This window comes from Erythrolamprus reginae, chromosome Z (assembly GCF_031021105.1).
Source record: "Erythrolamprus reginae isolate rEryReg1 chromosome Z, rEryReg1.hap1, whole genome shotgun sequence".
In the NCBI taxonomy this organism is placed as follows: domain Eukaryota; kingdom Metazoa; phylum Chordata; class Lepidosauria; order Squamata; family Dipsadidae; genus Erythrolamprus; species Erythrolamprus reginae.
In genome coordinates, this window is record NC_091963.1 from 36,150,326 (window position 1) to 36,163,043 (window position 12,718).

Consider the following 12,718-nt stretch of genomic DNA (forward strand, 5'->3'; position numbering starts at 1 on the left):
TGTATTTAAGTATTAATTTATATTCTTTATCTGTTTACTGAAGCTCAAGATCTGGAGCTCAACATCTTCACTTTCAGGATGCCTTATGTCACTTAACTAAGGATATTCCATCCAGGCATTGATCCATTCGCATTCAAGATGAATTTGTGTCTTCCTTGTCTTCTAGCCATCTATTTGAACTTATTTTTTAGAATTTATAAAAGCTACATTTATAATTATTTTAAAATATGATTGGATAGTTTCGTGGATCTTTTTGAGGAATTTTAATTGTGAAATGATTAAATAATTAAAAATTCCTGATGTAAATTTAAATACAGCCAAATGGGTTAAAAGAAATGGAACGAATGAATGTCCTTGATTTTTATTTGCTTGTTAATTCTTTAAAAACTTGTACTTTCTTTTTCTTTACAATCTTTTATATGCTTTGGTTTCTGTGTTTTTTCTCTTTTAACAAAAATACATCTTGAATTCTTCTGCCTTTAAAATGTTTCAGTTTTTATATTTTTACTTACGGGTTTCTTTCATTTTCTTTTTTCCTTTCTCTGCCTCCCATTTGAAACCATTTTATCCATATTTATTTATTTTTATATATGTTCTTCATTAGCCCCACACATGGTCCTGTTCATATTGCAGTTTTAGTTGAACGGGTTTGTTCAGTTGATGTCAACACAGTTCTTTTTTCCTCTTACATTTTCTTATTTTTTGATTTCAAAACAACTTAGAGAGCATCATAGCTTAGTTTTATATTTATGGATAAATATAACCATAAGTGAGCAGTACGTTAAGATATATTAGAAAAGGTGTAAAGATGAAACTTATTATAAAGTATATTGTGGAACTAAAATAAAGTATTTTATCAATAATATTTGATTAGCATTTTACATGCTGCTGCTCTTGCTGTTACTACAATCTTAAAGCAGCAATTTTTTAATAAAGAGCTTTATCTTTATTTAATGATCGGGCAGTTTATGGCTCATACGTTACCAGATTCCTAACCATAGATTGGCTGAAGTTAAATGAAATCTGTAGTTCAGCAGTAAGGACATGATAAAAACAAATTCAGATTGCCAATTTCTGTCTGATGCAGGATACAGTGAGCTCTTCTTTTCTTACAGACAGATTACATGAGTATTACTTTAAAATATATCGCACAAACCGATTTTCAGTTGGCTTACCTGATTTCTTTGTCTTATGCTGTTTGTAATAAAACATTTTATAATTATAACATTTATTTTAAATAAAAGGTTCAGTTAATTGACACCTTTATATTTCCCTCATATTCCTTTTAGATAATGTTATTTTTCATTTCAGCAAATATCTTAAATTTGAGTTTATTTCCAAAAGAGATCTTATATAGGGTAGGCACAACAAAGAGTTTGCCGTACTTCTAAGCTGTTGAAAATACATTTTTACTATTCTGTTCCATTGTTACCACTGTAATTCTGCTACACTGTACATTTAAATGAATCTGATAATTATATTCATTTTATGCGTGATAGCCTATTAGCTGCTCTTTCTGGAAGACATAGTGATAAGTTGATATAAATTAGTATATCTAATTTAAGTTGCCACTATAACCATACTGTATATTTAATGAGCATAAATATACATATATAAATGAATATGTTTGCAGAATTGCATATAAGTTAAAACATTTCATTGTAATGTTACTGAGCTTGACCAGTAATTTTGGAGCTAATTTTACCTAAATAAGCTAATGGAATTTGCTTTGTTTTTTAAAAGGAAATTATTTCATATTACTAAGATGATTTCCTATATTACTTTAATTGTTTTAAATAAAGCATTAAGTGACCTTTAAAAGCCCTTAACAAGCTAAATAGGCATTTCATTAATTGACATTTAAGGATGATGTGTATTGATTATTAAATTAATAATGTTCTAAAATAGTGTAGCAGAAGCTAGAATTGGGCTATATCTAACATTATGTAAGCAAAGAGACAATCGTCTGCCATTTGATGTGCTCAAATTTGCTCTAACCACATCCTCAGCATTTCTAGGCAAAAGAGAATAAAGACAGTCTATTGTAGAAGGTGATTTTTTTGGGTCACAGGTTTTGCCTTCACGTGGACTGCCGCAACCACTTTTTAGTGGAGTTTTGCTCTCTGTACCCCTAGTGGATGGCCAGCTCGGAGACTTTGGTGGCCGCTGCTACTTCTCCTCTTCCTCCTCTGTCTGCTACTTCCTCCCTGCTCTCCAAAACTTTCTCTTAGGTGCTTGTCTGCCAGGCTCAGTTGTGCAGGGGTTAAAAGAACTGTCATTTATCATGCTGCCACCTGCGCCTTACTGCATGCTGACTGGGTTGAGGCTTGGCTTCCACAATACCAGCTCTATTCCCTATAAAACTCCTCACAATCTACCTATAGACATTTGTTTTACAGACTACCCTTGAAGTCATCCAGGGCTGTATTTATAGCATATTTTAGTATATAATGTTACTATTTTTACCATATTTTATAACTCATAAATTAAATTTTTATATTGGAGTGGGGGGAGGTTGGGATGGAGGGAGTGGGTGTAGAGTGGCTGGGGGAGCTGGGAGCAAAGAAGAGAACCCCCTCTGCTGAGTCTACAAACAGAAGCAGATGGGGATGCCGATATGATTCTAGGCTTGATATGATTGGGATACCTTGCCTGCTGGGAAGGAGAGAAGTCACTGGGGTGGGGGAGGGGATCTCCAGGATGTTAGAGAGCTGAGAGAGGTAGATAAGATGGGAGCTGGGGAGTAGGCAGCTCTCAGGGAATCAGGACGTGCTGTCTTAGAGTGATTACCGGTACTAGTTCCAGCCACTCTTATTCTGGTTTATCGTATTCATTTCGTATAATCTGGTGACATGGGATGTCAAGGCCCTTGCCTCAGGCTGCTGCTGTTTAATGCCACGTCTGTTGTTAACAAGGACCCTCGTTGGAAATTTACTCCTGGAAGAGGGGGCAGACCTGGCATGTATAACCAAGACCTGGTTGGGCCATGAGGGTGTATTCCACTCTCAGAGATGTACCTTGATGGGTTTCAAGTATTGCATCAGTCGCGACTCCTGGGAAAGGGTGGAGGAGTGGCAATTATTGTCCTGAAGAGTCTTTGCCCTCGTAGGATGCCTGCCCCAGAGTTTGATGGGTGTGAATCTCTCCTCTTGAAATTGGACTCAGGGGTTCAGTTGGGTTTGTTGTTGACGTACCTCCCTCCCAGCTGCATTGCAACAACCCTGCCTGTGCTGCTAGAAGCATTAGCCAGGATGGCAATGGAGTTCCCCAAGCTTATGGTGTTGGGGACTTCAACTTACTATTGCTCAGCAAATCCTTGGACACAAATCTGGAGTTCTAGAGTAAAAGTACCCAAATTTCTAATATGGGTCTATCTAGCTACCAGAGGTTAAGTCTCTCTCTTCCACGTTTATATTTGATAATCTTCCATGATAATTAAACCTAGTTTATTAACTTCATGTACTAGTTTTGGGAGGAGGTATTTTCAAGTTTAAATATCTTGTTAAGAAGGCATATAAAATTACCCGAAGATTCTGAACTCTATTCTTTATCATAAGGTTTAGGTTTAGGTTTATTGGATTTATATGCCGCCCCTCTCCGCAAACTCGGGGCGGCTCACAACAATAATAAAAAACAGTACAGTACACAATACCAAATCCAATGCCCACCCATCCAGTTCCAATTTAAATTAATAAGCCTTGTTTGTAGCTCGATTCACATTATATTTTTCAACTGAAAATCACCTTTAGGCTGGAACTTACTGGGTTTGTGAATAAAAAATGTTAATAATTGATCAAACGTAAGGAGAGCCAACCTGCTGGCCAGACACAGACCTCTTTTCTTTCCATTGGAAGGCTGCACTTTAACCACAGGATCCATTGCTACCCTTTGCACCAGATCAGTTATTTACTTTACATGTCTATGAAGAGCTGCTTAAATAGATTTGAAATTTTCAAAAGAAAGTGAACTTAAAGTCTCTAAAGGAAACCCATGGTCTACTTTGGGGTGGGAGAATGTTATTGCTTGGCAGGGAATTGAGAAAATGTCAACGGCACCTGTTGTGTATATGGGGAAAGGGAGGGCAGAAAGCCCCCAGCCTGCAGTGGGATTATTGCATTAAAAGTGCTTGCTCCACAGGGAGCCAATGATTAGAATTCAGTGTGGCCCCCCACTGCCCCCTATTAACAGCCTGCAGGTATACTTTTGAGACCTTGTGGTACAAAAAGAAGGGCTGGTTTTCGGCCCATACTGTTTAGATTGTAAAATAGAACTTCATTTTTGGTAAGTAAATCTCACCCTTTTAATATTACTGATGAGCCATCTGTTTAGTACGCCTAGTTTCAAATTAATGAAGGCTTTTATTCTGCAGGTCTTTCAGTATTCGGTTGTTAAAAGCTAGTATTATATGAAAAACTACATTTAATGTGTTTTAAGGAGAATTTGAACACAGAACTTGTAAAAGTAGAAAGATAAAATGATTTATTACCTGAAATTTAAAAACTGACTGAGAAAACTGAGAAATATTTCTCTTAGTTATTAAGACAAGCAGCTGGTAGATGTTAGTTGATGATTCAATTAATTTTTTAGGTACAGAAAATAACACTTAGAGATCCTAGTGGATCTTTTTGTTTGGGGTTTTATTTGTTTTGATTTGTTATTTAGAAAGATATATTGTTTTGATTTGCTATTTAGAAAGATTTGTTTCTAAAAGTCAGGGCAAATGATATTTAGAAGAAGAAATAAGAGAAATTACATTTAACTTTTAAAAATTAGTAAATGATCAAATCAAATCAAATTTATTATTACAGTCATTGTTTTTAAAGTTTTCAGTTATAGCTGGTGGGGGACTAATATAAGAACATTTGGCTTGCCATTTTATGAAATTGTAGAAATATTCAGTTGGCATTGAACTGAAAATACCATCTAGGAAAGACAGTACTTGAAGAAATTGGTATACGTTATTACTAATTCATCTGTAGAAAGAAACATCAATGAAAAAAGAAGGCTCTAGTAGTTGGAGAACTGTTTTATTTTAAATGTTTTATTTTTTAATCATCTTTTGAACAAGCTCATGGGTGATAAAATATGGTCAAATCAGTAGATGCAACCCATCAGGGCATTTTTTCACATACCCTATTTTAATTGTTATATTTTTATAGTTATAAATTACATATTGTATTTCATTGGTGTTAAAATTTGCTAGTGAAAACTAACAAAAAACAGCAGGGTGTCAGGACTAAAAATTGGAGATCCTTATTTTGTTCTGTTTCAAAGCCTATTTATATAACAGTATTTATATTATATAAATAGTTGTGTTCGTAATATTGCATATATATGGCATTATCGTGGGTTCTTTGTGTTTCTGATGATACGAGCATTGTTTCAGTTGTTTTATATAGTGAGAAGACAATTACTTTAAGTTGTCACTAACTACTTACCCTTTACTTAAATGATATATATTTACTTAGTAGCTTTCGTTTTAAAAATTCTTAATAATTTAACTTATTCCAAGATAATAAGTCTGCTTTATTTGATCTGTAGTATTCTGAATACTATATTTCTGTTATTTTCTAACACATGATAGGTAACACTTTCAGATAGGCCACAATTAGAAACAAAAAGCTCATTTGAAGCAAACAACCAAATTGTGGAAAAACCATTACATCTGGAAATCAGACTAATTTTTATAAAAATCTTAATCCCTAGTAATACAATTGCTTTAAATTTTCAGACAGTGGGAGTAGCTCACCGTTGCCCAAGTATGCCTCCTCTCCTAAGCCCAACAACAGCTACATGTTCAAACGAGAGCCCCCAGAGGGATGTGAACGAGTGAAAGTCTTTGAGGAAGTGTCGTAAGTAATGCCTTTTACATCAGCTGGGATCCACGGGAAGGAAAATCAATTTGTTGGAATTTTTTTTGAACTGCAGATGAATAATCTACAACAGCTGATGAAGTTTATTCCCCCTCCCTTCCAAAAACAAATCAGTCTTGCCAGTTTTTTTCAGGCAAGATGTTGGAAATATTGGCTTGAAGGGACACAGAGGGGGGACAGAGCACCCATGGTCATGTGATCTGCATCTTATGAAAGCAAAACCTAAAGGGAAATGTGGAAATACGGAGTTTGTATAATGTTTTCATTCCGTAAAGGCAACTGCAGCCAGGGTTCTTTGGCAGTTTTTAAATTGTATTTATTTATTTTTAGCTTCTCACTGTGCATTTGTATCTGTGTTAGAATAAGAACAATACATGAAAGAGTGTGATTCTCCACATTCTCTAAACAGACAGCTCGTTTGGGCAAACTGATAGAGTTAAAAGGTATTGCTTGAGCTCAGTAAAAAATGTTTCCTGAATTTGTGGCCAAAGTCAAAAGAAAGTAGTCTTCCTGGGTAAATCTTTAGAGTACTGGTAAAGATAAAACTTTGCTGCCCCTTCTTGTATGTGAATATAATGAATTTTTCTGCTTGCTTTTTCTAAACGCATTACTTATTGCCGTGGATCAGTTAACTGACTGTCAATATGGAAGATGTTTGCCCATCTGTCAAGTGATTCCATTCCTTTATCATTCTGCATAACAACATATAATGCTGCACATTTGTATCAAACTGTACTGAAGCGTACTCTCAAATTGTTCCCAGATTTGTAATCATTCATCTGTTCCATTTTTTTTTTATAGGACTCGCCAGCCTATCTCAGCCCCTCTCTTTTCATGTCCAGACAAAAATAAAGTTAATTTCATCCCAACTGGATCAGCTTTCTGTCCTGTAAAACTTTTGGGCCCTTTACTACCTTCTGATCTGACTCTCAAAGGCTGTCCAAACTCTAGTCAAAGCACACCTTTGAGTACACTGACTGTAGAGCAGCTTTCCTCTCGGGTTACCTTCTCTTCTCTGTTGGATGACACCAGCACAAGGGACTCTTCAGAGATCTTAGTACAACAGCCTTTCCAGCAATCTCCACCGCTTTTGCAAGAACTGCAACCTGAAGAGCACTCCCCTCCTCAAAACTATGTTGTAATCTAGTGTAAAATAGACCACTGGTCTAAAACATAATTGCATGAGTGGCCACTTTTCCAGGAAAAAAAAAGCTATTTTTCAGCATCTTTCTTTATTTCAAAGCTCTTCTTGGCAGGGATGGAAATGCTTTGATTCAGCATTTTTGAATTGGGGGGGGGGGGGAGCAAAATGCCTACAGAATCTATATATCATTAAGCATTTTAAGTGGAGACTATGCATTTCATAGAATGACCAGAGTAGTACTGTGTTCTGTGTTTTTCTTTTTAAAATTCTACAGTATAAATAAGCTCTGTATCAAACAAAGGTTGCCTGTCTAAATAGAAAATGTCTTGCTGTGTTGTGTTCTATAGAAGATACTGTATTTCAGGATTATGTTTACAATGTATCCAGGTATTTATGTTTTAAATTTCTGTAATACATACAACGCAAAAAAGAAAAAAAATATCCAAAAGAAAAATGGCCACAACAGTTGCACAGTGCCCACTCAAGGGCATAGCTTCAGGTACTTCTCTCGAAGTCTAAACTCAGGTATCTTGGAATGTATATCATACTGGGATATAAAATACTTTACAGCTAAAAAGCTAAAGAGGGATCATCACTCTTCTGCCTTTTTATTTTTTAGTGCATTAATAGTTCCTCATTACATTCCATTTATTTTGAGGAAAATAAATTCAGATCCAGAAAACTGTTACTCTGGTGAAAATGAGGAAAGCCAGCAAATTTGTGATGTACAGCATCACGTCATGTCATTACAAGTAAAACAAAACTGTTGCATTTCATTTCATTGTGACAATTATGGCATTGAAAAGCTTCAGGTGTTGCACAGTTAATGACTGTTAAACTGTTCTGAATAAAATGTTCAGTTATGACACTGTACATAAGCAACATTCCATGATGTGTGTGCGAGAGAGGGAGAGGGAGGAAGAAAGGTAGCGAGAGAGAGGTAGAGAGAGATGCCTACAAAGGCAAGAATGCTTTTGATTTCCACAAATTATCCAGATTTGGGAGGTTGATAGGAATTTTCTCTCAAGCTTGTGCTGGTGAGTTAAGGTTGTGAAATGCTGTTGTTACCATATTAAGAGTCTAATTAATGTTTAGTTTCTCTTTTGGGGAAATACTAACTTGTGTCTTCATTGCTAAAAGATTCTGAATTGTTTTAACAAGCAATGAATGCTAAACTGTTTTATCTATAAAATGTGTATATCACACCTGGATTAAGAAAAATCTCTTAAACAGCATATAACGTATTTTAAAAAGTAAAACAAAAAGGTAGGGAAAAAGCAATAGCTATTAAGTTATATTATCTATTCAAAGTCTTTGAAGTATCCTAGTAAATTTATTTTACATTAGATAGACTGTGCTGGAGCTTGTCTTCAGAATAGCTGCACACCCATGGAGTATCCAGCAGCATTTTTCACTCATTTGAAACTGCAAAAGCAATGGTTTTGGAGATAATAATTGGCAATAGAAAGAAGACTCCAAGACAAGAAGCATTTAATATTCCTGTGTCTGTGCTTTTGGCTCTGTGCAAGTAGCTTCATGCAATATTTGACACTTTTGTTCGGAAACAGACAAGGTTTATATGACTGCAGCTTCTGTATTTATGCCCATTTAATTATTTTCTTTTGAGGACAACTTGGGACAAGAAGAAAGGGGATAATAAATAGGCCCTCAATGAAGGTGCCTAAGAAAAGAAATGGAAAAATAAGTAGCTGCTACATGTTGTTGTATGGCTTCCTTTGTATTATTACCAAAGAGTTTGGTAAAAAAAAACTGTTAAGGAGGGTAAACCAATGGCATTTGTACAGTTGTTTGGCTGTAGAAGCAAGCCGAGTGAAAGTTAAAGATTAGTTACTTTCACACAGGGTATTTTTGTCTTTTTTTTCCTTTTTGGAAAAGGCATATATCTATAATCCTACTAAACTCAGGCTTTGGTGAAAGTGCTATATAATTTTTGTGTTAAGGTATAAGGGAAGAGCATTGAATTCTTCTGACAAGTGTGCATTCTTTAAAGTTTTACTTTTAAGTGTTAAGTGCATTTCCATTTTTATTCTTGAGCCGTTTCCAAATGTAACAATAGATTGATTTTTAATGTTAGGGTTTATGAAAAATTCTATCAGATTAGATCAAGAATGAATTCTGTGTACAATATTTACAGTGATACTGCTTGTTCTGTTTCATGAGAAACTAAATATTAATTATCACTTGCATTTGTTTTTAGCTTATTCAAAAATTCTGAATAAAATATATTAAAATTAATGCTTTGTGATGTAAATTTTCCAGAAATTATTGATCTTTTGTACATCCTACATTCATTTGTAGAAAATTGTAAGCTACTGTTTCAAGAATGTTGTGTATAGTTATCATTTCTGGCCTCTGTTCTGAACAGTATTCAAATTACCACATAATATTACTCTAGTTCCCAAAAATTGTTTTGTTTTTCAATATAAATGTTCCTGTGCCTATTTAAATGAAATTACAGTGTTCCCTCGATTTCCGCTGGGGATGCGTTCCGAGACCGCCCGCGAAAGTCGAATTTCCGCGAAGTAGAGATGCGGAAGTAAATACACCATTTTTGGCTACGGACAGTACCACAAGCCATCCCTTAACACTTTAAACCCTTAAATTACCATTTCCCATTCCCTTAACAACCATTTACTCACCATTATTACTGGTACTCACCATTGAATAAGACACTTACTGATCCTGATATTTATAAACATAATTATTTATTAACAATAATTATTTTGTTTGTTATTTATTTGCAAAAATTATTAGTTTGGTGATGACATATGATGTCATGGGGTGGGAAAAACCGTGGTGTACGGAAAAAAACCATGAAGTATTTTTTAATTAATATTTTTTTGAAAAACCGTGGTATAGGCTATTCGCGAAGTTCGAACCCGCAAAAATCGAGGGAACACTGTATTAGGAAACGTACACTAAAAATTGCAAGGTATATTATGACTGAATTATTTGTAAACTAGCTAGAAGGTGTAATTGAAACAGAAAATATATGAAATTTTGAATTCCCTACTTCAGGCATAAATTGCCACATCTTTTGCTTTTGGTTGAACGTCATGCCTGTTCATGGGAATATAATTCACTTGAAATTTAAGGTATTTATCTTCATGTGTATGAAAAAAAGTAGTGAGACTTAAGGTATCTTGTATTTCATAGAATGGATCAAATCACTTTATTTCAGTCAAACACCAGAAAATCATATCATTAGCTATCATTAGGTTTTCTAAGTACCGTACTTTTTGGAAAATAAGACGCACCTTTTTCCTCCCTAAAAGAGGCTGAAATTTTGGCTGCGTCTTATACTCTGAATGTAGCTTTTTTGAAGCTGTTTTTTCCAGCCCTAAGTAGGCACTAAAGATCTTCCCAGCTCTTAATTTACAGGTTCTTTCATTGTTACTCACTGTGAACAATGTTTTCCAAGCCCTAAGTCTTTGCAGGTTTCTTTTTCATTTCTTTAACTTGCTCCAAATGTTTCTTTCCAGCCCTAACAACATTCCCAGCTCTTATCTCCTTGCAAGTTCTTTCATTGTTGCCCTCTCCCAATAAGGTTTTTAAAAGCCCTAACCAGAGGATAAAATAATATGTTGAAGCTGACCAGATTACAGACGCTAGCCAGAAGAATATTTGCTAAGCAGATTCTTTTCCCTATTTTCCTTCCCAAAAATTAAGGTGCGTCTTATACTCTGGTGCATCTTATACGCAAAAAAAAATACGGTAGTAATCAAATTTTATCCTTAAATTGTATCTTTATTAAATCAAAACAGTTCATTTATTTTTCCCAAAAGATGATATGATAGAATACAGAAAACACATAACATTTTGAAAACATTTGCTTGCTTACCCCGGATATACATGTTGTTTAATTTTTCATAGTTTTAATATAAACCATACATTCAATGATTTACTTACTTATTTCTTGTTATAAAGACATCCATTTTAATGTAATATGTTAAAAAGTACTGTATACCTATCCTAAAAATGGCCAAGGGCAAGAAGCAACTTTTGTGGCATCTTCTACAAGTAGTAGTACCAGTTTTAACAAAATGAATATACTGAAACATTTCTCCTGCTACTGAAAGATGAAAAGAAGTTCATCCAGAGTAGGACGTTTTGTTTCAGAACTATGTGTTTTAAACTTTTTTATATCTTAGGATGACCATGTATCCGATAAATCATATTGGGCAATACAAAAAGTGGTTTAAATATTTTAGGAATCATTTTTGTGCATGTGAAAACATCCAGGTTTTTGTTTGACAGGAATCTACTCTACTGCTTTACTCACTAGGTAAAAGCATAGAATGTCATTTGCTCTCCTACCTTGCTAGATGGACTAGGAAGATTGCCTAAGCAAAGCAACTATTTTTCAAAAATCAACCGAAACTACAAGTCTAAAAAACCTCACAACTTTCTATTTTTGGAAAAAAATCTGAGCAAATGATAGCTCTCCTCTTTAGGAAATTGTATAGATTTATTTCAATCTACATACAGATAATCTTTGAGTTATAATTAGTGTTAGGCGAACCGAACTTGCATTGTTCGGGTCTGTGCAGAACTTTGCGGTGTTCGGCATACCGAACCCGTACATTCAGGATCGGATTCCTTATCTTCTCTTCCTCCTCCTCAGACCCTGGCAAACCCCAGTTGGGGCTTGTAAATGCCCAGTTGGAGGTTCTATAGCCTTTGCAGGCTCCTCACACCTAGTTTCTCCCTCCACTTCCTCCTCACTGTCCAACTCCTCCGACAGCCACACAGGCCGACTGTTTCCACATGGCCCCAGTTCATTAGGCTCAAAGTCCGTTGCTGGAGGACCTGGCTGCGAGCCAACCACAACACTTAGGAGCTGAGGGCATGGCAGCAGAAGGAAAGAACAATCAATGATTTAATACCTAGCTATCAACAGCCTGATTAATAATTAAAAGCCACATGCAATCAGGCACCACATAAAAACTATGCATAAACAGCCCAGTGCACACATTCTACATCTTGGAACATGAGTTGTTTGTACTATGATTAGTGTTGGGCGAACCGAACTTGCATAGTTCGGGTCCGTGCAAAACTTTGCGGTGTTCGGCATACCAAACCCGAACCTGGACTTTTAAAAAAGTTCGTGTTCAGGTTTGGCATTTGCTCGAACACCACAGGCGGGAGGGGAAGGCGGGGAGGGCTCTGAGGCTCAAGCTGCCAACTCGGCTTGGGGGGGCAGGAGGGAAGACTCCAGACCCAGAGCCTAACCTCTCCCCCAGCGCTTCGCCTCACGCCGGGCCAGAGGGGTGGGGAGGCAAGTTCTGCTGACCGGCTATTCAGGATCCCAGCCGGCAGCTTCAAGCAGGCGGTGGGTGGGAGGGGGAGGCGGGGAGGGCTCTGACTCAGAATATTTAAAGAGTGATTTAGTCAGCCGCTGCTGCGACAGCCACGGGCTCAGCCGGTCCCCTCGGGACTGCAGGATCCAGCGCTGGGCAGTTATGCTGCTTACGGGAGGAGGGCGAGAGATGGAACCGAGCTGTGGGCAACACGAGCTTCAGCAAATGAATCCAGAAGATCATCTTGCAGAAGAAGGTGAAGATCAAGCTGGACAAAAGTGTAAGTGTCTGAACTCTGCGGGGAGCTCCTGAATTTTGGATTAGCTCCCAAAGCCGCCACTGCCAGCCCCAGATAACCTCAGCGGTGGTGGCTACAGTAA

The 12,718-nt window shown here is 36.4% G+C and overlaps 1 protein-coding gene across 2 annotated transcripts in view; it reads left to right on the forward strand.

The window, feature by feature from the left end:
- The window catches only part of GLCCI1 (glucocorticoid induced 1), a 45,088-nt gene extending 35,815 nt beyond the window's left edge, over positions 1-9,273 (forward strand). For both annotated transcript variants that reach the window (XM_070730010.1, XM_070730009.1), the window contains 2 exons: positions 5,732-5,852; positions 6,675-9,273. In XM_070730010.1, coding sequence (XP_070586111.1) covers positions 5,732-5,852; positions 6,675-7,020 — 467 coding nt within the window. In that variant the 3' untranslated portion in view covers positions 7,021-9,273. The remainder of the gene's footprint in view (positions 1-5,731; positions 5,853-6,674) is intronic.
- The last annotated feature ends 3,445 nt before the right edge of the window (positions 9,274-12,718 follow it).